The 25,186-nt window shown below is 37.8% G+C and overlaps 1 protein-coding gene across 1 annotated transcript in view; it reads right to left on the bottom strand.

Annotated features, from left to right (window-relative positions):
- The window catches only part of LOC145981697 (RNA exonuclease 4-like), a 29,351-nt gene extending 16,608 nt beyond the window's left edge, over window positions 1-12,743 (bottom strand). Inside the window, exons 1-3 of the mRNA XM_083115095.1 lie at window positions 12,528-12,743; window positions 3,612-3,696; window positions 2,758-2,963 (exon numbers count right to left, since the gene is read on the bottom strand). Coding sequence (XP_082971221.1) covers window positions 2,758-2,963; window positions 3,612-3,637 — 232 coding nt within the window. The 5' untranslated portion in view covers window positions 3,638-3,696; window positions 12,528-12,743. The remainder of the gene's footprint in view (window positions 1-2,757; window positions 2,964-3,611; window positions 3,697-12,527) is intronic.
- Window positions 12,744-25,186: the final 12,443 nt, after the last annotated feature.

Below are 25,186 nucleotides of genomic sequence, written 5' to 3'. Positions count from 1 at the left end.
TTGAAGATGCAGATGAATTTAAAGATTTGGAAGGTAGGTTATATTCGTAATAATTATTGTCGACAATATAAACAGTGTTGCAAACTCTAGTATTTTATGAATGAAGTGAGAAGAGGTAATTTTTTGGGGTCTATTCATCTTGCCTCTTGCTTGATTCTCCTACATGCACTGATGTATTTTTAGTTTTTCCATTTATTATTTTGTATAGTGTATGTGAAATGAAAATTTATTTAATTTATTTAGTTTATTTATTTATTTGTTTATTTTTTACAGATGACGCAGAACCAACTGATACATCGTCTGGTCCTGTCCTGCAGCCACTTTTACATACAAAAGATAATTACTTGTAATTTGTAATTATTTTTTGTTATGTGCACATAAGAAGTATTATTATGCAAGATTCAAAAGATGTATTGATAGTTTATGTAGTTAATTATTGAAATTTCCAGATTACGAACGTAAAATATCTCTATATAAACATTTGTTACAATGTTGTACTTTTTTCTCCTTCACAAAACATTGCTGAAAAAAATATTAAAAAACGTGTGAAAATGAAAACAAAATTTAACAAATTTTTGTTCATTGAAAAGAGGAAGTTTTGTAGATTTAAGAAATACGTGGTAAATAAAAACAAATTAAAAATATTGTTTCTATGATTTTTTGAAAAACAACCAAAAACTGCAGACCAGAGGTAACAATGCTGTATTATGAGGCCAGACCCGAATGTGTTAAACAAGAACATGAATCTACAGGACTACAAAAAATAGCAGCTGTAGAGAAAGAATGCATCTCAACTGTGAACAGTTGCACAACAAACTTTCAGCAAACGCGAGAATTCTTTCGCCAAGATTTGGATGTCGATAGACTCTCCTTACACATGTCCATGCTTGGTGATATCGCCAAACAGAAGAGTGCTTCTAACTGCCATGCGTGACATAAGGAAGTTTCTTTTGGAAGACAGCACCCTCCAGGAGCTTCTGCCTGAAGTTGCCACATTCATAATGGTCCTCCGCACTATGCCAATGACGACAACCACAGCCGAAAGGTCATTAAATGCTATTCACCACCTAAAGACATATTTAAGATCTACAATGAGGCAGAAGAGACTAAGCAGCTTAGCGGTACTCCAATACATCAAACTGTGTTTGATAATTTGGACCTGAGACCGCTCGTTAATGAGTTCATAAAAAAATAACCCACTGCGTAGAGCAACTCTTGCTTTATTTTTAAATCATGTTCATATGTTTTTGTTGTGTATGTCACTTTATATCTTAGTGTACATGCTATTTTTTTTATTATTGCAAAATTAAATTTAAAAAATAAAATATTGTAGAAAGAACAAAAGAGAGAAACTATTTTCCTGCGATTTGTGTTAACATTTATGTAAATAATTAAATAAAACTGTTAAATATTGTAAATATTCGTTATTTTATGGGTACGTCAACACTAAAGTTGAGGACATTTAAACACACCCAACACGCTCGGCTACCGAGGCCGGCATAAAACTATTAGGTTGGTCTCTTAATGTAAATACATACTTCTCAATAAAAATGTTAATGGTTATCTAAAAAAACAAATGAACAGATACAAAAGACATAAAGAGACTTAGAAATATTTTCTAAACGTTTTTCATGTTACATTTCATTTGCAATATAATAATATAATAATGGAATATAATAGCTGCTTAAAAACTGCTATACTAAGACGTAATTTTTATTTTTTAAAAAAGGGAGGGAGTGAGTCATTCATTCATTTATTTCAGTGATCAGAGCCCCCCCAATAATTTTGACAAGTTGGCGCCCCTGTAGAGGTATATCTGTTAAATGCTGTTTAATTGCTTTCAGTTTCTTGTGAGTTTCTGTAATTTGTTTGATGTGTGTGGGAAGTTTGTTATGGTATTTTATTCCTGCAACATGAGGTGATTTGTCTGATAGAACAAGTCTGTGTGCTTGCATGTAGAAGTTCTCTTTTTGACGTGTGTTGTGCTGATGGACGGTCAAATTCTTATTTAATTTACTGTGTTTTAGTACATATTCAATTACTTTGTAAATATATAGGGAATATATGGTCATAATTTTATTTTCTCTAAATAATTCTCTACATGAGTTTCTAATTGGTATTGTTAACATATACCATATTGCTCTTTTCTGTAGAGTAAGCAATCTTTGAGTGTATTCCTGCGCAGCTCCTCCCCATGGTATTATGCAATATTCTAGGTATGGATATACAAGTCCATAGTATAGATTTGTGTTTATTTCAGACACATGATATTGTGTTAGGAGTTTTAGGAGATGTAAGTTTTCCCTACTTTTCCACATACATGGTCAATATGATATGTCCATCTTAATTTGTCATCAATAACTAAACCTAAAAATTTAACTGGATTTTCATAATTGATTTGATTATCACCTATTTGTAAGTTTATATTATCAAAATTGGGTTTATTTCCAGGATTGAAAGCCATATACATTGTTTTTTTGATAGTTTACATTCAAGTTACCTCCAAAGATTGTGAAACGCATACAGATTGCGGGATGGTATCACATAAAAGCTAAAAGCAAGCTAGGAAAGACCCCCTTTTTTACCTTAGCAAAAATCGTAACAGCCAAACGTTTAATATAAATCACCTAGTTTTCGCACATGGTAGTATTGCTCAGAGAATTTTACATAGGCCTAAATACATGTGAACTAAAAGAACATTAATATTATGTGTAATAGAATTAATATTTGAGAGAAAAATAAGAAAATATTTCTTACCATTTTGGAGATGTTCTTTCGTAATTCCAGTTATCCATTCTCTGTAATCAATCACAGCACGAGTGGGCTTAATATATTCATTATATATACATGCTCCTTCCTGATTGACAATTGAAACTCTTGCAAGACCGTCTGTTTCCGAATTGAACACTGTTCCATCAGAAATGCCAATCATTTCACAGTCTATGGCAAGGACAGGTGTAATACTGAAATTATAAATTATGAACAGAATTAACAACTGGAGGCATTACCAGGGAACTATTAAACAACTGAAAGCCCAACTCGTTATTATTCTTATAAACAGAGTAGGCAAGTAAAGCACTTAAGTAATACATTACCGATGAGTAATTGTAACGGTTGTTGCTTTATTTCTCAGATTGAAAACATGCTCTAATGTGGTTTTAAACTTGCAGAGGAAAATGCAGTGCAGAGAATAGATGTGATCTTGTGTAAACAGATTGTCAAGCAAAGCAACAGTAACTGACAGGAATGACTTTTTTGAGTACCCAACCCAACTTTGTTTGTAAAGGTTTCTTGAACATAATTATCAACTACACTCCCTGATCATCACCTAAGAAGTGTTATATATGTAAATATATATTTACTTATTTGAATCAAAATATGAACTTACAATTGTGAAAAATGGCAATTTTCATTAAGCAAGCTGTTTCTTTAAAAGGTATCAAATATATAAAAGAAATTTCTGACTTCCGCCCTCATTTCATATTTACTTCAATTCTAACACGGATTAGTTTTGTTCAGATTTCACAATATGCCATAGCAATTTGAGAACAAATGTTGCTGTTCGTCAGCAAATAATAATTATAATATATAATTAATATTATAATATTTACTTTGGCCTGCTTTCGTAACTTCCCATGTTTTCTTTCAGTGGACACAAAACTTTCTGCTTTTCAGTTCACCTCAGGATTGAACAACCTAGATAGAATAAAAAGCATGCTACTTTATATAAGAAGAGACACTAAAGCAATTGTTAGATATGCTAGTAGTTATTTTAATCAAAATATGTAATTGAACATGGACTTATGGCTGTGAAAAATGACAATTTTCATGAAACAAACAGTTAACACAGAAAATGGCTTACATGGCACAACTGTAATGCAAAATACAAATACAAACTATGCTTAATTTTCTATTACCAAAACAAGTATATATATATATATATATATATATATATATATATATATATATATATATTAATGCAACAATTTTTGCCTGTATATTGTTCTTTAATATCGCCTGCTAGAAGTCATCTTCAACTATTTTTGATTTTTTTCGTATTTAGTGTCGCTTTTTTGCGACTTTTGGCTAATCACAATGATGAGAATCAGTGATGATATGATGAAATTGATGAAGGGACATTCGCAAAGAATGCCAATACGCAGAGTGGGATTTGAACCCAGAACACCTTGCGTCATAGTGCACTGTGCTAACCACTCCACCAAGAAAGTCAGCAAGAGTTCCTCGTGACAAAGAAATGTTTCTGAATGAATTAACTTTATCAGGGCACAAAATTTCAACACATTTTACTAATTATTCACTTCACAACAAAGATAGCCAATCTCCCATTTCACTTGAAAAATTCTACATTCCTCTTTTATAATGTTTTCCACAAAGCTTAGACACCGAAATGGTTGTCTGAAACTTAACCAAAAACAGGCACGTAGCCGGTGCGGAAGGCTAAGGGGGCTGAGGCCCCCCCGAAATCCTACAAATATCTTGATTTAAATAACGTGGTAATTAATATTACCTCCTTAGCAGAATTAAACATCTTATATGATAAGTTTAATATACTGAGAAATTCATTTTCAGGGCTTCTATCCCCCTCCACTTTTTCACCTTTGGATTGAGGTTACTCATGATAGATGAACCCCCTCGGCCTCCGCAATAAAATTCCGGCTACGGGCCTGACCAGAAGCTCACTTTCCTCTAGGCAAATCTTTCACAATCAAATGCATTGGCGAGAGAAATATGCATGCTTCGCTTCCCCAGTCACCAAGATATTTTTACACTTCAGGACTAACCTGTCAATCAGCTTATTCCTTAGTGGAATGCAAGAATATACCTGTTTGTGGGAGATAGGTCAATCTGTGTGAAGTTCGGATGAGTCGAGGCTTGTTTCATGACAAAAGGAAAAGCGGGATGTGTATAGTCCTGAATACATGAAATGTACAGTGACCGGGAATAAAAATGAGACACCTAGATCAGTGTTGCCACATGAAGGGAAATTTCCCTTTCTAAAGGGAAATTCTAACCAAATTTTAAGCCAAAACGGAAAAGGGAATTTCGATTAAAAATGCGAAAATTTCATGGAAATTTGAAGACATCGGACTGAATAAAACCTCCACATTCACCTTTTTTTTTTTTTTTTTTTTCTGTCACATCTTATTTCCACTCCATTGAGTTTAAGCCTTTATGGACCTGGGCTGATTACGTAAGATTTCAGGATTGTTTAACATTTATTTGTTAATACGAATATGGACCAATTAAAATACTAGCTATTAATTATTATTATAATTAAACATAATTTCTTAGTTGAAGGGAAAAAATAGTTGAAAAAGGGAAATTTTGCCCCTTGCAGAGGGAAATTGTGACAACACTGACCTAGATCCCTGCAAGGCGTTACGTGAGTTGCCTAACTCTACGGCGATGAGTAAATTTTAATAGCAAATTTTCATAAAACATTACAATGCTGACAAAGGGAAAATTTATTGTGTTAAAAATATACACTAAACGTAACGTTTCCACCCTCTAACAGGATCTTCTTCACACGAAGATTCACAATAAATTGATAAAAATAAATTCTTCGTCTGAAGAAGACCCTGTTAAAGGGTGGAAACGTTACGTTTTAGTGTATATTTTTAACACAATAAATTTTGCCTTGGTCAGCATTGTAATGTTTTATTAACATGGAAACAACTCTTAACAGTGTTAGCAAATTTTCAATGACAAGTTCTGCCACCGCCATAGAACTAGGCAACACACATAACGCCTTGGAGGGAAGCAGCAGTATTTCAGGTTCCAGGTGTCCCATTTTTATTGCAGGTGACTGTAGGCACAGTCACGGACACTTCTGTGTTGTAACTATACCATCGAAAGTCAATGGGAGTGTTACAATCCAGAAGTGTCCGTGACTGTACAAGGTGGGCCACAGTAAGGGATTCTGTGTGCCGCTAGTTTGACACGTCTGTCGTAAAGCAACTTGAAACGGTACTTATATTGGAAAAAGTAACTCTGTTACTGTTACATCTCCTGAAAAAGGTAACTGTTACTTGTACTAGTTACTTTCCAAACACTCAAAATTACATGCATAAATGGAACTTAACACTACAGTCATCCGAAAATAATAATAATAAATTAATAATAATTATAGCTATAATTGTAATAGAACCTAGCACAATTTAGTCGCATTTAGCGTAATTTAACACTGTAGTGGTGGCATGGAAAAACTCGTCATAGAATATTATCGTTTATAGCTACCCATTTATCTGGCTTTATAGCGAGACTGTCCTTTAAGTGTTTTGGTTCACTTAACAAAAAAATATGTTATTTCACTCAACGCATTACAGGAGGGAGGAAATTCTAAATCTATTGCATTGCATTTGGATGTGATGAATCCAAATAAAATACATATCTCAGAAATTTACTTTTATTATTTTCTTTCCTAAAAATATCAGTATCACAAATAAGTTTTTGGTGGTCTGGACACATCCCCTACTTAAATTTATAACATATATTAGAAACGCGCACTTATGTAGAAATACTACGTATCCGAAAACAGTCCTTCGCACGGATCACTATTGTGCTCCAATGAAATATGAGCTCTAATAACAAGTGAACAATAGATACATTTCTAATTACGGCTGTACGAACATAGTTTCAGGTAGGTACACTGGAAACCAAGATCAAGTGTTGCCAAACTGCATTAGCACGCGAAAATATACGAGTGGATCTCTATTGTGATCCGCGCGACCACTGCAGTGTTAAAGAGTTTAAGCGGCCCCCGTGGCGGAGTGGTTATCACATCCCGCTTCGACGCCAGGGGCCCTGGGTTCGAATCCCAGCCTGGGTATGGAGGTTTGTGAGTGTCCATTCATTAATTTCAACAAATCATCACTCATCCCCATCTTCGCAAATTAGCCAAAAGTGGCACAAAAAGCGAAGTAAAATAAAGCAATTCAATCAATCAATTAAAGAGTTTAAGCAGCACTTTTTCTTATCGGTAGGTTGGCAACGCTGCAAAGAGTCGCTTCGCCAGAAAGGGCGACGGCACTCCCAGCCAGACGAACGAGGAAGGGATTCAAGGGAACTTCTTGGGGAACCGTTTACCTGAAACTCTTCTGGGGACGAGGCTCCTGACAAGGACCTTGGAGTGACCCTTGGGATGACTGAATAATTTTCCCTGCGGCTGGAGAAGTTATGTCGGTCAGGCATGGACGACAGTGCACAGGACAATGACCGCCTCCGGACTGAAAGCCGGGATTCAGAGCGAAGAACCTGCATGGAGCTCCGCAGCCCGCGAGGAGACGACGGAACATGAGCAGGTGGATGCAGTGGCGTTCGCAGGGGGGTTTTACGGAATTAACCCCCCCCTTGAGCTTTTAAAATATTATGAAAAATGCTGTGGATAAAATAAAAATGACCAATTTATCACTGCCAAGGACCTGCGACAGTACTACTACTACTAATAATAATAATAAAAGGTAAAGTAAATAATAATATTATTATTATTAATAATAATAATAATAATAATATAATTTGAATTATTATTCCCATGCAGCATGGAGAAAAGCACAGCATTCCAAACACGCGTCTTTAAGAGTGAATGCCTTGAAAATAAACACGAATTCTTGAAAATAATATATACGGGCAACTATGATTTTAAAGAGCAAAAAAGTTGTTTTGTATCTCGGCTGCAACAATGTTCAATGATTATTTTTTTGTGTGTGAACAAAGAGCATTAATTAAAGAAAGTTCTTGGTTCGTTGAAAGCGGCTAATGTATAGACAAAGGCTAGGCCGACAAGAATAACTCAGTCATCAGTCCGCCTTCCCGCGGTACGTTTGAATTTCTGAAATCAAACGACAATAAGCTTAATTATTGTAAAATGTTTTGTTGGTAATAACAGTGAGACAATCCAGATGTGAACAATCGGGGATATTTATGCGGCGACACAGCCACATCATGCATTTGCCAGGGTGCGAAATCACTGCAGATTGGTGGGGGGAAGGAGCAGACAGACAGACACACACACATACACTATATATATATATATATATATATATATATATAATGTCATTAAATATGTGTTTATTAAATAATCAAATTATATTATAAAATACACAATATATTATATCGACTGTCTTTCATTCAAAATGTAATTGCAAATTGAAGATTTTGATGTATACTGATGCTATGAACAATGATTTGCGTAAGAGAGGAGGGACAAAAATTATAGACATAATAAGAAGATAATAGTTTCCTGTATACAATTCACATATAAGTGCTATTACGTGTTTTACTAATATATTTATATACTTAGTTGTTGCTAACGAAAGGCGATGAGAAATGAAGAAGAAATAAGTCGGTCTAATTTCTGTGTTCTGGGGATTGCTGGATTCAGTGTCTTAAAATATGAGGCTCTTTGTTGTCCGTTCTTTTTGTATGTTATCGATATTATTCCAGTTAAGTATATTCGAAACCCAAACTAATTGTTTATGTTCGTTGTTAAAAAAAACTCTCCCCCCGGAAAAGTTTGGAGGAGGGAATTCCCCCCGTTCCCCCGGGATTTCGCACCCTGATTTGCACTGCACCAATTCAAGAGCCGCGGTCCACTAGTCGGTAATCGGTAGGGTGTCTGCCACGCGGGAGACCCAGGTTCGATTCCTTGAGTGGTGATCCAAGGTTGGAATCTTTCCGTCCTTTTCCCCTCATAAAGCGGTTCTTGGGCTCACCCAGCCTCAAATCAATGGGTACCTAAGGACACCCCTGGGGAGTAAAGTCGGCCGGAGTGTGGTGCTGAGAATTGGGGGACATTTTTTTTCCACATATTAATAGATAATTTATACAATTTCGATTAAAAAAAAACACTTGAAAGTGATTTTCATTAATTCTTGTTTCTTGATACTTGAAAAATCACAGGCTTAACTTGGTTGGGGCGCTTCCCTCCTAAACTCTTCAGGTCTGTTAAAATTTACAAATTAAGAATACATTTGTTAATCTCCTGAGACTCGAGAAGTAAAGTAATAAAGAGTGATATTTGTGATTTAGCAAATATTCCTGGATGTTATTTTTATGAGATGGAAAACTTTTCGACTCTACATTCTGACCCCCCTCCCCCAAGCTAGGCCTCAAGCTACGCCCATGTGCAAAATTAATTTCAAATGTACAGTCAACGGCAAAGATAATAGTAGGCAAACTGTCCAGTTATTTTCATTACTTTTTATTCTACATCCTGTGTTGTTTTAAGGAATGAAATTATGTTGGTGCGAAACAGGCATTGCCCTCTGCTTATTGACGTCATTATTTCAATTCATTATCATCATGTTGTGCAATTCAGACCGAATGAAAATGGTGATGGACAATTCGCCTACTGATTATTTTGCCGTTGGGTGTACATCGCACAAGAACACTAACGGTTTTGTATGTACGGCGTCTTATGTATGTCTTATCAATTCTTCTGCAGCTATTCACCTTGCCATATAATGGTGCCCAGGCTTTACGTTTTACAATTTCTTCACAACATAGGAAAAAAAAAGATTCCTCACTTCGAGAATAAGTGTTCCATAATATATATATATATATATATATATATATATATATTGTTTTTATTCATGAATACTTCTAGGCCCAGTGGCGGCGATTTGGTTTCAAAATCGGGGGGCAAAGACAGTATATTTCCCTTTGTATATAAGGTTTAGCATACTGCGGGGGCAAAGTGGCGAAAATTTTGTGGCAAGTGACCCCTTGCCGCCACTGTCTAGGCCTAAGTATTAAAATTTGAAAGTGGGAAAGTGATAACTGTGCTTCAGAAGTCGAATATTTGTAAAGAAAATTAGAAAACTATTAAAATTATAATTGTACAAAATGGTGTTTTTTTTTCTTAAAGAAAGGCAGACTTTTAAGGGAGGATTCACACCGAACCGACAGGCGACACGTGTTGCTTGAGAATTCCACCAATCGAACGCAGACTTCTGTGGCCTGCCATGCCGCTACGGTGCGAGAAGTTACTGTCGATTGGTTCGTTCTCAAGCGGCATGTGTCGCATGTCGCTTGACGTTTCAGTGTGAATTCTCCCTAACAAATATGCCCTTTTGTTATTTTTATGACAAATTAATTGACTCCATTAGATTTAACACTTTAAAATACATTTAAAATACCGATTGTATTTTCCTTTAAGTCGCCTTTCTGCCACTTTCAAATCATCACAACGATGAGGAAGATGATGATTGGATGAAATTAGGGGTGTGCGGGACCCAGAAAAGTTGGGACCGGGATCGGGAAAAAAATTTCCCGACTTCGAGATGACTTCCTGACTTTTCGAGATCCCGAGCAGTCGGGAAATACCGAATGGCCATTTTAAACTCGTTAATTTCCGACGTTTTCTGCATTGTAAATTTCTGGAAGTTATCGGAAATTGTTAGCTTTCATTGCAGAAATGCAAAAACAATCATTTAAAGGGAAAATGACGTGTAGAATTCGAGATTTTCAGAGCTTCGGGAAATTTCGAACATTTCCCGTCCCGAATGTCGGGATTTAAAAAAAAATTCCCGTCCCGACCAATAAAATTCTGTTCCTCACACCACTAGATGAAATTGTTGAAGGGATACTCGCAAGTGCGTCCAAAGGGGGGCAAGGGGGGCCATTCCCCGTGGAAATTGGATGTCACCCTTAAATTACATATTTCACCACATATAATTTCATTTCAGTCGAAGTAACGTGACTGATATTTACAAGCAAGATTGGTACAGATCATTGCAGGAACACAAATCAGTGATTAGAGGGTGGGGGGGATGGATGCCTTCCTTTCTTGCCCCCTACTTCTGGTAAAATAATGCGGACGCCCATGGACAGTCATAAACTACGTAAAATGACAATGCGCACACCAGTGCACGAACTTGGAAGAGTACTCGGTCACCATGACTCACGTCACGGCCATATGTGCCAACTGCAGCGTGGCAGGGTTCATTCTGACCCCCAAAGTTCACCTATACCCTGTGCCAGCTAACGGTAGAGCAGGGCCGCGCATAGCGGCAGAGGAGGAGGAGGAAAATCGAGTAGTGAAAGCGCAGCGTTGCCAACCGTACGGTCCTGACCGTACATGTATGGACGCTAAATGCACGGCTTGTCAAAATTTGCTCTTGTAGTTTTATCCCTAAGAAATTCTTCAACCAATCGTACGGACCTGGAGACAAAAATACGGTCCGTTCTCCATGTGCGTTTGGTATTATCCTTTTCAAAAGTTTGCAACGCTGACAGATTTCCTCGAGGAAATCGGGAAACTCCCGTCGCCCATTACACAATCCCGTTTCTCTCACTGTTCATTGGTGGAGCCGTCTCGCGTCACTACTTGCGCAGAGACTTCTTCTCGTTCGCTTGGTCTACAGTTAGCTGGTATGGAATTTAGAAGGGCAGATTTTTTATATATATTTACATATACAGGGTGACTGGTAATTACATGTATTCCTTGCGACTTTTACATTTGGAGCCACATGACAAGACACGGGTAAACTCGCAAGAAGAGCTCAGGGAGAGGATCTTAACAGCTGGTCAACACATCAAGGACACCATCACATCACGAGTTAAGAGACCAAATGTCCGTAAAAACCTGCGTGCCTGCATTCGTAACGGAGGTGCCCACTTTGAGCAAGACATGTAATGTTCTTTAATTGTATTGTTCATTGATTTCATTCACATGAAGATGAATGAAGTATTATTTCTTGTACACAAATGTGAATGTTAGCAACATTTGCACCTTGTTGGATAGCAGATGACACAAGGAAGTAATTAAAGTAATTTGTACGCTTCGTGTCACACCGTTTTTGTTATTAATACGTTGCCAAGTAAACTAAGAGTGCATTTTTTTTATCATCACTTGTAAGTTTAGACCCACCCGTTACTTACATGTGATTGTTATTTGGAAGAAACTTTTTTTCAACGAACCACTTATTTGTTAGCTATCAGAAAACGCTGAAAAAAGTTCCATACAATGAGCAGTTTTTTCTCAATTCATCTTTTTATGTGGAAAATTGTCATTTTTTAAAAAAAACAATAGAAATTCAATTATATCGAAAACTACTAATTTTCGGACGGGGTATCATACGGTCAAATTTATTGCAAATTGTCTCTACTTTAACCCCTTTCAGGGAATACATCTAATTACCAGTCACCCTGTATAAAATATGTTTATGCCAATCTTGTCCCCTCCCCCCCCAAATTAATTTAAGTTGGCGCCTTTGCACACGGCAACATAAAATATGTGGGAGGAAAAGGGAATTTCTTAAGCCTACTTTATTGTAACCAGCGTTCGGGCTTTTAGATATATTTAAAGTGTTAAACCTATCTATTAGAAGCCATTGTATCATTACAATAACAGCAACAAAGTTTACTGTTAAATCAAATATTTATAAAATGCTTCACGCACAACTCAATTAAAGATATAATACCATCACCTCATAATATCTAAATAGAATAGAACTAAAGATGGATCCACTGCACAAATATCAACAAGAAGAAACAAAAATTTGTACCTCAAAAGTAACTCGTCTCGAGCCGAAGACCCTTTTCTGTTGCCTTGGGTCGTACATCAACTGCACACACGCTTGAGGTAGGCAGTACAGCGCGTGATATTCACTTGTTGATACCTCTTCTGCTGTTTCCCTACAGGTGTGAGGTTCATGCTCGCTCAGGTATTTCAGTCAATGTTGTCGTGAAAGAACGGAACTTCGTGGATGACGTTGCCACATTTCGCCACTCGAATGAGTCAAAATCGTGTGCAAAGCGCTCTCTACTGGCTCCGAAGGTAAAAACACCACAAACTTGGCAACAGGGAGAAAAACCAGTTCTTGAGCGCTGCCCTCCTACACGTAATCCTGAATGTGGAGCAGACTTGCAGACTGCACCTGTCATTTGCAATGGTGTAGCGCAGTTCTCTGGTGCCCCCTGCAAGTAAATACTGTGACCCCCTTAGCAAAAAAATATCGAGATGATGCCAGAGTGGAACGCACCATAGGCGTGCGCAAGGAGGGGGGGGGGGCAATTGCCCGCCCTATAATCATGGACGTCCGCAGATTTTTTCCACGAAGGGGCAAGCATGGTATTTTTGCGTGGGGTATATTACCCAGGTAAAAGTGTTGCCCCCTCAAAAAACACCACCTGAATTTGAAATTATAGCATTAACGTATATTGCTATGAAATCAAATTATATTATATGTTGACATTCGATTTCTAAGGGTCCCGGGTTCGAATCCCGGTCGGGCTTGGTTGTTTGTGAATGTCCATTCATAAATTTCATCATTTCATCACTCATCCCCATCTTCGCAAATTAGCCAAGAGGCACAAAACGCGAAGTAAAATAAACTAAATCAAATCAAATCGATTTCTAAGGGTGAGGTGTGGCCATCCTTGCCCCTCCCCTTTCCAGACGTCCATGTCCCTACATTATTATACTTTCACCTAGAAATTTAGTGTATAGGAATCTTATCCCCGTCATTAAACGATATTATACTCTAAAAGAAAATCAAGTATTTTCAACCGATTAAAGTTCAAAGTAACTGCAGCGGGAGGGGGTGCAGTGGTGCAACCACAGGAGGACAATTGGGCACTGCCCTTCCCCAACCTTGGAAGGAAATCAATTCTAGGGGTCAAGGGGGGCAAACATTGCGGTAAAAGAAAGCAAGACTAGTGGAATCTAAGAGTACCAGGACAAGAGGATACTCAAGATGGTATTAGTTTTCACGCCTTTCTTGCATTATTTCTTCCAGACGGCCAAGAGCACCTGAAGGGGGACACAGAGGGGCAATTGCTCTCATCGACATCAAATTTTGTACAAATTAAAATACATTACGACGTACAATTTTGTTGGCTCTGGGCGCCGAACAATCTAAATGAAAATAAAATCCAAAAGAGAATGCCATGGCGCCCCATTACATTTTTTGTTCCATATTAAATCAATTTTGTTTTCGCTTGCAAAAAATTGGATCTAAAAATGTTCTTCCTCGCTTTGCTCGCAATTTTATTGTTTCCTGTAATGTATTGTAAATTACTAGAGAGAAAAGTTATAACTAGGGCTAGGATTTTTATGACCTAAAACTCACAAAAATATGCCAAATAAAATATGCTCTTATGACCTAAAATTTTACAAAATATGCTCTATAATTTGAAAAATATGCCCTTATAACAACTGTTTCAAACATCAATATCTAACATATGCTGAAATATTTTCACTACTACTTTTAGTTCACTTTATGGGCCCTGAGTTGCAGTTCACAATGAATACTTTCTCTAAATTTTCAAATAAAAATATGGACGTAGCTAGGTTGATTAGTTTGGGGGGGCCAAAACGTAAGATTTTTTCTATCATAACTATTATAAATTAACAAACTATTTATACACCATATAGGATTATAGTGTATACATACATTATATATATATATATATATATATATATATATATATATATATATACAGTAGCGAAGCGTAGTCTTACGAAGGAGGCAAGCAATGTTTCAGTACAACAAAACATGTAGTACAACGACATGCCGAGGGGAAAGATTCAAGGTTTATAGCCTCATTTACCCAGTCGCTGGATTTGTCAAAATATCGTAATAAAGTGACTGTACTAAAAATAAACCATATGATCCGCAAACGTCACATTTACTTTTTAAAAAAAATCCAGGTAACGTTATTCATATGATATTAAACGTTTTGCATATGCGAACTTTCCGCATACGACTAAAGGGAGACGGAATTTCTTACTTACTTATTAGTACCTTTATTTGTTCATTATTATTTAATATGGTCAAACGGTGACCAAACCGATTTAGATAAAAAAAATGGGAATCATTTGTTTATTTTACGCTGCATGATGTAATTTAGTATTTTTGGGCACCCTTAAAACCGCATTGGAGTAACTTAAACACTAAATAAAAAGTTAAACACAAACAATAAAAAATTCATTTCAAAGCAAAGAAACACATACATAGACGATGTACTCACCACAATAAATTTCAAACTTTTGGTGTTGGTCGACCCCCTTCCACGATTTTCATTTTAACACTTATCTCTCTCGAGCTAAACGAAGCAATTTTCAATTGCTCAATAATACACCCGCACTTCACATCAACCGTTCCTAAATACGCGTTCATTCCGATAAATTCACAGCACAAAACACGAAGCAACAAACACTCACACTATCCCACGCGCTTTCCACAACTGCAAATGCAAGCATCCACACAAAACACTTTGAAATTCTCTGAAACAACAGAAAGTGATACCAACCTATTTCCTTAATTTTATCCGTCACAAAGGAAAGATATATCAGTTTGGAGATAAAAATTACACGGAGGAATCAGAATCATTTCAGCAGAACGAGTATGTACATTAATATTTAAGTAATAAAGTGTCATTCAATGGCGTGCCCGGGGCGAAGGGGGGGGGGGGTGGATGGTAGACATAACCCCCTTTTGGCCCAGTATATCTAAGAAAAAACGTCAAAGGAAGGAAAAGATGACAAAATGGGGACCGTAAAAAGACCCTGGGAACACCACTTGCGTCATAATAATAGAACTTAAAACATATTCGGGCCTCCCCGATGGCGCAGTGGTAGTGTCGTCGCCTTGTAATCAAGGGGTTCCGGGTTCGATACCCGGTGGAGGCACAAGTGTTTCAGATCCCATTTTAAACTGTAGGTCCAGTCCCGATTAGCCTTACTGTGCATAAAGTGGACTTGAAACAACAAATCAATCAATCAATCATTAAAACATATTCTTGTGCTCATAATATGCAGAATGTATACGATTTACTTCTATGCCATGTACAAATATCAGTATATAGTTCTTTCTCAGATAGCTTTATTTTCACCCCAAGTTTTATTCAAAAGCAGTCAATTTATTGATTGTAAAATTTGTAAAAGAGCTCACTTGAATTACTGCGTAAATAATTTGGCAGTTGCAAACACTGGTAGCGGTGAACACTTCTGGCGTAATTTGAGCTGGACCGACCAGGAAGCAGGGTGCAGGACCAAGGTCCGTCCAATCTTCCCTCCCTCCCTGAGAAAACTCTTCACGGGGGTGCAGAAATTCCACTGCCCCAACTCCCAATGTCAACTTTTTTTACGCGTTTTACATTTCGCGAAATCTAAAATAATTTGTAATATAATATGATATATATGGAATTTAGAACAGTGATAATAACTTCTTTTAGTTATTTTATGACTAACAATTATTATTATATTTGCGATCTTGTTTACGTGTTCATGAAGACAAATATTCGTTACTAGTGTTTGCTGGCAACGTACCCATAGATGAATCCTTCTGCTTTCGGTTGAACTCGGCTATTTTCGGGAATCACGCAAGCTCGGAAAGCACAGCTTTTTGTAGAAGCTTTGTGGACGGGTTCCACCACAATTTCACGCTTCGCCATGTGACTCCTTCGGAGGCCTTATTTTCCCGCAGAACGGCTGCAAGCATTGAGGCTGGTGCTTGCTACAGAGCTGCTGGGGGAGTTTGCGGCCGCATTTTTTCGCGAAATCGAGTGCGATGGAAACTAAATACGGTTAGAACATTAAGTACATTAAATGATATTCGAATTATGCAAGCAGTGCTTGCATTGCTTGTACTATATCTTCGCCTCTGTATATATATATATATATATATATGTATGTATGTATGTATGTATGTATGTATGTATGTATGTGTGTGTGTGTGTGTAAAATATAGCCTTGGAAAGGAACAAGGGCCTCCCCGATGGTGCATGGTAGCATCGTCGCCTTGTAATCAAGGGGTTCCAGGTTCGATACCCGGTGGATGCTCATAGTGGACCAGTCCCGATTAGCCTTACTGTGCATAAAGTGGACTTAAAAACATCAACTCAATCAATCAATAAATTGGAAAGGAACATCATTTTCTTCTGTAGCCCCCAACAGTCTACGGATATAGAATCGCGAAATCCACAGCCATTATTCTGGAAACTAAATGCAAAATGAACTCATTAACTTAATGGCTGATACACCTAGAACAATGTTATTAATCTTTAGATTTGTAAATTTGCCCGAAGAAAATTGAGAAGATAAAACCCTTTTAGATATAAAGTGCTGGAACCAGGTTTACAAGTATTGACAACAGTGCAAATATGAAATGTGTGCTTAATGAGTTCAAGCTAGGCATCTCATGTATACAGTTTGTACTGGAATCGAATCCAGTATCTCTTAGTTCAAGGCGACTGCGTTAAGCACTATTCTATAGGGCGGGCCCGAGTCTTCTATGGCATCTGATTGTTCACTTGGAGAATAATGACGATAAGAAATTTTATGCGGACGTCTAATTTCTTGAAATTAATCTTATTTGTGTGTGAAAAACTGAATTATATGATGGCACTGGATAAAAAAAAGTTCCACACGCTCAAATGATTACGCTCTCGTCTTTGGTTCGACAGGTTCAGCAAGGGTTCCCGGGTTCGATTTCCGATGGAGGCACATAGTAGTTCGGATACCACTTTAAACTGTAGGTCAAGTCCCGATTAGCCTTTCTGTGCATAAAGTGGACGTAAAACACCAGTTCAATCTATCGATCAATCGAATGGTTTAAGGTTCGATCGCTGGTGGTCAGGCCGGTAACCAGAATTGTTTCGGAAGGGGCTTATCCCTTATCGGCAGCCGCCATCTAAAGGCGAAGATGTTGGGGAGAGGTAAATGCGCTGAAGATGAATTTCTCGGTATATTGCAACTTACCATATACAAGACATTTAATCCTGTTAATGAAGTAAATTTAATTACTACTAAACATTATTAAAATCAGATATTTGTAGGATTTCTGGAAAGGACTGAGGCTACGAGCCCCTTAACTGGATACGTGGTTGCTTGTATTAGTTCCAAAATTTCTGTGCTGTCCGAATATCGTGAGGACAATTTGGGAAATACTTGAAAGCGATATGGGAGCAAATTCTGCTCTCAAAACTAGATGGGACTCGAAGTGATGACCACGCCCAAACGAATGAAAGAACTCTTCGCAGGCCTTGTCCTTCAATATTCATTTTACTGACTAATTGTAAGTTTTTATGGGCCTCCTCGATGACGCAGTTGTATCGTCGCCGCCTTGTAATCATGGGATCCCGGGTTCGATATCCGGTGGAGGCACATAGTGGTTCGGATCCCATTTTAAACTGTAGGTCCATTCCCGATTAGCCTTACTGTGTATAAAGTGGACTTAAAACACGAACTCGATAATTGTAAGGCTTTAGAAAACCTAAACATGGCTTTTTATGCATCATACAATTTTGCTTCTTTTCACCCTACTTTTAAAGTTTTTCTTACTAATAATTCCACTGAGTATAACACGCTACGAAACCAGAGGTCCAAGGTTCGGACCTTGGACAGGTATGGTTGTATCATGTCTGTCCCATCGCCATTCCTTCGGCTCATCATTCATCCTCATCGTCGCATTTAACCCAAGAGGTACAAAAGCGTCGTACTATACGAATATCTAAATGATTGATTTGGTTATTTTACATCGCTTTTCTGACCCTTTTTGGCTAATCGTGAAGATGAAGATGACAATGAGTGATGTGAAATTGATGAGAGGAAAATCACAAACAACACGGAAGCCCAGTCCGGGATTCGAACCCAGAACCGCTGGCATCGTAGTGCACATTGTTAACTACTGCACAACAAGTAGAAACGGAAAGTGCTTGATAAGTAATTTGCTTCTCCATAAATAATGATTATATTGTACAACTATTATTCGCTGTATGACTAGGGATTAATTATAATTGGATGTCTAGTCAACCTTGCCACCGAAGCAGCAACAGATTCCGCATTTGCAGGTGGAGGCTAAATGAAGAAAAATCACAGAAAGTCAGAAAGGTATACAAATTTTGAAACATAATACTTATAGAGCATGCAGACGGCTGTAAAAAAATGCTACATACCTAGTTTTCTTCCTTAATTGAAACGTGGTTTATTCTTCATTATACATGAGATCAACCACCTTGGGAGTCGAACCCAGGATCTTGTGTGGTAGCCAGACTCTCTTTTAGAACATCAGTATATTGGACATTTGGTCGATCAGTCGATCCTGATCCATTGTTTCCAGAGGAAGACAATCTGGCAGCTTCACATTCGACATTTCACTCGCGATGTACGAAAACGAGATCACAAACAGTTCGTGATTCTATCTTCTCGCTTTTACAGAAGTTAACCACCGCTTGGACCACAAAACCTACTTCAAACAAAGCTTCAAACTATCTGACAGCCCACCAAATCAACAGATGAACCGAACGCTTCGATGTTTCTCCGAATTTTCAGAAAGTGGCATTTCCCTCCTTTGCAGGGCAGGTCATTAGCAGGAGGGTCGAGTGCATGTGAGAAGAACCGCTGTCATTCATTCTCGCGCCGAAAAATGGACAAGCAATATAATTCTGTTCTTGGAATTTGAAACGCATGGGAGATATCTTTTCTGAACCATAAAATAATAAACCCAGAAAGTTCTACCCACCTGCAGCTGAATCTTCCTGTTTGTGTCGTCCTTTCGGCCCATGGTACCAGTGCAGGGCCAGATGGAGAGAAAGTGCGGGTTTGGGGGGAATTCTGGATCTGGTGTGCAGCAGGGAGGAAAAGTGTATTTTCAATAGCTCTCCAACTTCCCTGACCGGGGCGGAACAATAAAACCATTAACTGCATCCTCTGCCAATACATCTGTTTGTGTTCAACAAGCAAGAAATAGGGAAATAACAAAGAAATGCCTTGCTTGGGATTCGTGCTACTGAAAATTGAAGAAGTGTTTCAAACTGCAAGCAAAATTTACTGAAGAATTATTTTGCAATATTTGTCATCAATGTAAAATTTCCAGCAAATACAGAACAGTTTCCATGGGCCACGTGGACGTTTGCCGGGGCCAGTCCCCCCGCCCCCTCTAACGACGTCCCTGAATAAAAATAAAAAAGATTTTGCTTCAGTCCAAAAAGAACAAAAAAAACCTGGAGTGAAAATGGGAGTAAGAACGAATCCACTTCGAAAATGACTGTATATTTCTTGAAAAGCGGAAATAAGCTGAATATGACCAAAAATCAATCAAAATATGCTCTTATCATGCAGAAATGGCCAAATATGCCCTTATAAAACACCTTAATTTAATTATTTTCTTCACAATATGAATTTCTATATATTTAGGGAACACATCACCCTTACCAAAAAAAAAAAAATAAAAAAAATGCTAATCCTATTTGAAAATCCTAGCCCAGTTATGACTACTAAGTACGCGTACTTCAGACTCTTTCTGCTAAACAGTTTTGTCTCAAATGCATGAACACAATTGTTTGGAGGAAAAGGAGAGCGGCAAATTTCAGTGACAATTTATTCATTCGTTATGGTACCTCTATATTGCTGCATTATATATGTGCATACCACCCCCCATCAATGCAATGAAACTAAAACTGAGATAAAATGAAGTTTTTCTTTTCCGACTGAACTTTCATCAAGGCTCCCCCCCCCTAATCAGTGTGCCTGTGTATGCCTATGCAACACACTACAATAGTCAGCTAACCCTCCCCCACCCCCCAGCCGTACAAGAAAAAATACCCTGTCTTTTAATTTTTAATCGACTTATATATCAGTGTAGTAGCTTCTCGAAACTAAATCAGGATGGTCTGAATCTCTGAGAATAACTGGATGAAGAAATTAGAAATATGTTCTCTTATTTCAACTCAGTGGCAGAACCAGGACTCTCTTTTGTAGGGCAGAAGCTTCACACAGCCAAATATTTTGTTCGTGGTCCTTCTTTGTAGTTTTGCTTGGGAAAGAAAAAGGTTAGATATAATATACAGATATTAAAAAAAAATACTGGGCTCCCCCGTTGGCGTAGTTGTAACATCGTTGACTTGTAACCGAGGGGTACCAGCTTCAAAAGCCGGTGGAAGCACATAGTGGTTCGGATTCCACTTTAAACTGTAGGTGCAGTCCCGATTAGCCTATCTGTGCATAAAGTGGTCTTAAAACAACAATTTAGACAATTCGATTAAAAACATACTGTTTGGGTGAATTGTTTAAAGGACAGTATACACTTCTCCTTTAGACTTTGAGGTGGATGCACCTTCGACTCCCAAGGCCATCATCTGGCTGCACCTGGCCAAGATTCAACGTAAGAGTCGCTCATGTTTGCCTTATGATACTAATTTTTATAATATTTTCAAGCAAACTTATCACTTAAGTTATGGGACGTGAACTTGACCTCTAGATTGTCGGTGTTGACCTAACATCACAAAGTCAATTGCAATCTGCTACGAAGAAATAGCAGCGGACTCCAATTTTGAGAGATAGATAATAAAGTGGCAATGGGACTCTATTCACTGAAAATTTATCACTCAATAAAATGCCGATTGTAAGGACTGGGCTCCAAAAAAGGTTGTTGCCACATGGACACGGTGTTTAATTTTGGTGTTAGTAGACCTCAATATTATTATTCATAATTTCAACGATGCCATTTCTTTTTGATGGACTACTGAACATATATTTCTTAAAGATAAAGACTTTTACATGAAACAAGAACCGTTTTATTAATAGAACATCAGTGCTCGAAGTGTGTGTGGGGGTGGAGGGATGCAATTCCCTCAGCTAAGAAAAGCATCCCCACAACTAAGATAATTTGTATAAGCATCCTCCTCCACCTACTGCATTGTCTTCAAGTTGATCCCAAACTTGAACAAGGAAATTCGCAGCTAGGAAGTTTCACTTCCAACACTGTAGATTACAGAACCCTAACACAGTGGAATAGAAGAACTGGTTCGTTCAACAAAAATGTCCGAAAAAAATCAATATGTGAGAAAAATTAACTTAACAAGATCCTCCAAAATGATGGTGAAATTTGATTGATTGAGTTGGTGTTTGAAGTCCACTTTATGCACAGTAAGTCTAATCGGGACTGGACCTACTGTTTAAAGTGGAATCCAAACCACTATGTGCCTCCACCGGGAATCAAACACGGGACTTCTTGATTACAAGGCAACGACGATATGAAGAATATTCTGATAGTGACTAGCAGTGCTGTACAGAGAACACTGTTCAAAGTAATGTTCATTTTGCAGGTTCACCCCTACTTGAAGAAAATGTTGTGTTACTTAAAATTTATTATCAAGAATTGTTAATGTAAACATTTTTTTGGTCAGAACACTTATCTTGCATTCATAGTAATGTTATATCAACTAATAACTGTGCTGTAATATTTAAAAACTGCACTTATTGCTTGCTACGTACACGATGTTTTTATAACTGTGTCTATTCACATATGAACAATTTACAAAAAGTATTGCTTTAGAATTATTGGCAGAGCTTTGTATTATAATTTCACAATAGAAAGCTTTTAATTAATAAACTATTTTGAGCCCCATAACTATTTTGTTGATTTCCCAAAAATTACAGTCTGTGGAATCTGTTCCTCCTTTCTCTCACGTATTCAGTTTAAGATATCTTGTCAATCGGAATTTATTTTACTGCAATTTGAAATGTCTTCAACATGAATACATATGATAAGGTGTTACCGTACAACATCAACCAATTCAAAGTGTGTAGAGCACATCAAGACGAACAACTTTTCTTAGTAGCTGTTGCTTATTGAATATTTGTTTTGCTGCTGCAAGCCATTGAAAATTGGAATTTTCTGACCTGAATGTATGCAATTCCATGAACAGCTTCATCATGGACGTCCGCAGGATTTTTTCCAGGGAGGGGCAAGGAAGGTATTTTTTTCCAGGGGGGGCAAACGAAGGCAAAATTTCCCCCAAAATAGTGTTGTTCCCTAAAAAACATTGCTTAAATATGAATTTATGGTGTTCATGCAATAATTAACACAAATTATTGTGGCTAAAATGAAATTATATGTGTGAAATACATATTTTTTGGTTGACTTTCATTTTCCAGGGGGGGGCCACGGCCCCCCCCTGCCCCCCCTTCCGGACGCCCATGAGCTTCATACTTTCCAATGACAATTTTACTGTCAGAGATGATTCTAAAGAGATAGTATGCCATGGAAATAATGTAATACCAGCAACAGCCCTGTCACTGAATTTATTTTTTTCTTCACATAATGCATTTATCACTGCATACACACACACACCATCAGACACAACAACCAGGGTAATATATAATAAATAAATAAAATTTGAAGGGCGTCCAGCCAGGGGTGCACATCCCCACCAGGTCAATGCCCCCCCTCTATAATGGTAGGAGGATGGTTATCTTGTTTTAATGTGTGTTTTGTTATACTTGGAATGGCAATTTCAGAATTAAATGTATGTTGACACTTTTCAGAACCAGTTTGAAATAAGAGGTGTATTCGGAAAGTAAGTACCGAAAGGGTGTAAGAAATAAAGTAAAGTAGTTTTGTACCTTTTTTTATTTGCATTGCACTCTACAGACCTTAAACTACTTTTCTATGTAGTTTCCACCATTTTTCAAGCATTTGTCATAGCTTGGAACTAGTTTTTGTATCCCATCCTCATAGAATGTTCCTGCCTGTGATGAAAGCCATCCATGCACTCCAGCTTCGACGTCATCATCCTCTTCGAAACGCTGACCACAATTTTCGATTCCAGACGATGTCACAATTTCATAGAGTACTGTTTTCTTGAAATTTGTGGAAAATCCATGGAAAGCGACGATTTTGTGAAGCGTCTGTTTTCACGAATTTCCGTGTGGACCGCACGCACCAAATCCTCGGTCACAACAGATTGCCGACTGCTCCTTGGCTCATCTTGAATTCTCTCACGACCTTCTTTAAACATAAAAAATAAAGACCTGTCACAGTTTAGGGTGGATGTCTACCGGTTTCACGTTTCTTACATTGAGAAAACGAATCACAGACCAGACTTCAGTCGGCGGGCTGATTGATTTTCTTGAACATTTCAAACCTTCATAAACCTATGAAGAAAAAGTAAGACCTGCTCCCACAACTGCCTGTGGCTTACTAATGGATGAAGGATGTCAGTGAGAACTCATGGGCGCGACTGCAGCGCTACATTGGCAATATTTGCAAACGGTGCTTACTTTACGAATATGCCTCGTATTTGGTTGAACTTGTTACCTTGCCCCTGTGCCAGAACAACAGTTCTCTTTTTTATTATAATATGTTAATGCACTAATTAATTGGGTAATAACATGTCCTACAAATATGTACGTGTGAATGTGTGCGAGTACAATCGAACAAAAATTCAGTAATTAGTGTAAATGCATTTTATTTTTTTTTTAAATATTAGGTTCTTATATTCTTTGTGTAGCAACTATTTATGCAACACTTTATTCCATTCGTATCTCGAATGTTGAAGAAAAATCAGCGGTCGTTTTTGGCTGTTAAAAATTAAATTTTTTGAAAGAACAGTCGCCAACCAAACATAAATAAACTCCCAGATGAGTGGGGGAGGTTGGCTGTTGGAACTGCGACTTGGGAGGAAGCACTAAAGTCAGATTTTCAGCTGACATATCACTACCAAGTTTGAAGCTTGAAAACTTTTAGTGGATGTTATGTTCAGAATCCACAAACCGTGCAAACAAAGAGAATTGTTCTATACCTGCTACATAAAGTGTCTCGGGAAGTATGCTGAATCTACCATAGTATTAAAAAAAAAGGGGGGGTCCAGACCTCATGGACAATCCGCCTGGATACGCCCTTGACAAGAATGTCTGGAAGAGTTGACAAGGAGGGGTTGAATCGTCCCCCTGAAAAATGAATGGCAACCTAAAAATAATATAACCATATAATTTTAATTACGATCAGCGAGTTGCGCTGAGGAGTATCTAGTCTAGCAGTGATAGATCAATGATCTCACGCATCTAATTATTTTCAAATCTCAATATTTATTGTCTTTTCGAAGCCACAGTTCATATGCATAACTTTTTTTAACGTGCTTCTCACCCCGATCGCTAGGCAGACTGAAGGAACTACTCCAGCTGGTTTTTCAAGGACCAAACCAGTTTCAGGTAGAGGCTACCGTGGAAAGGGAAGGGAAGATTTCTGCCTTTACTCCCCTGGACACTGGTCTGAAACACTCCAACCATTGCAATGGTTGAAAGCTCATTGTTTTGGGTACCCCAGTCTGTTGCCTAGAGTGATAGACTCGTTTCCCGCAATTCCCTTTCATTATGCCCAAGAAACTCAGGGAATGGGGGGGGGGGGGTAATTCTTCCATGATTCCATGATTTACACCA

Source organism: Lepisma saccharinum, chromosome 30 (genome assembly GCF_977018435.1).
Source record: "Lepisma saccharinum chromosome 30, izLepSacc3.1, whole genome shotgun sequence".
Lineage (NCBI taxonomy): Eukaryota > Metazoa > Arthropoda > Insecta > Zygentoma > Lepismatidae > Lepisma > Lepisma saccharinum.
The sequence above is the reverse complement of the archived record's forward strand: the minus strand, read 5'-3'. Positions and strand labels throughout refer to the sequence as shown.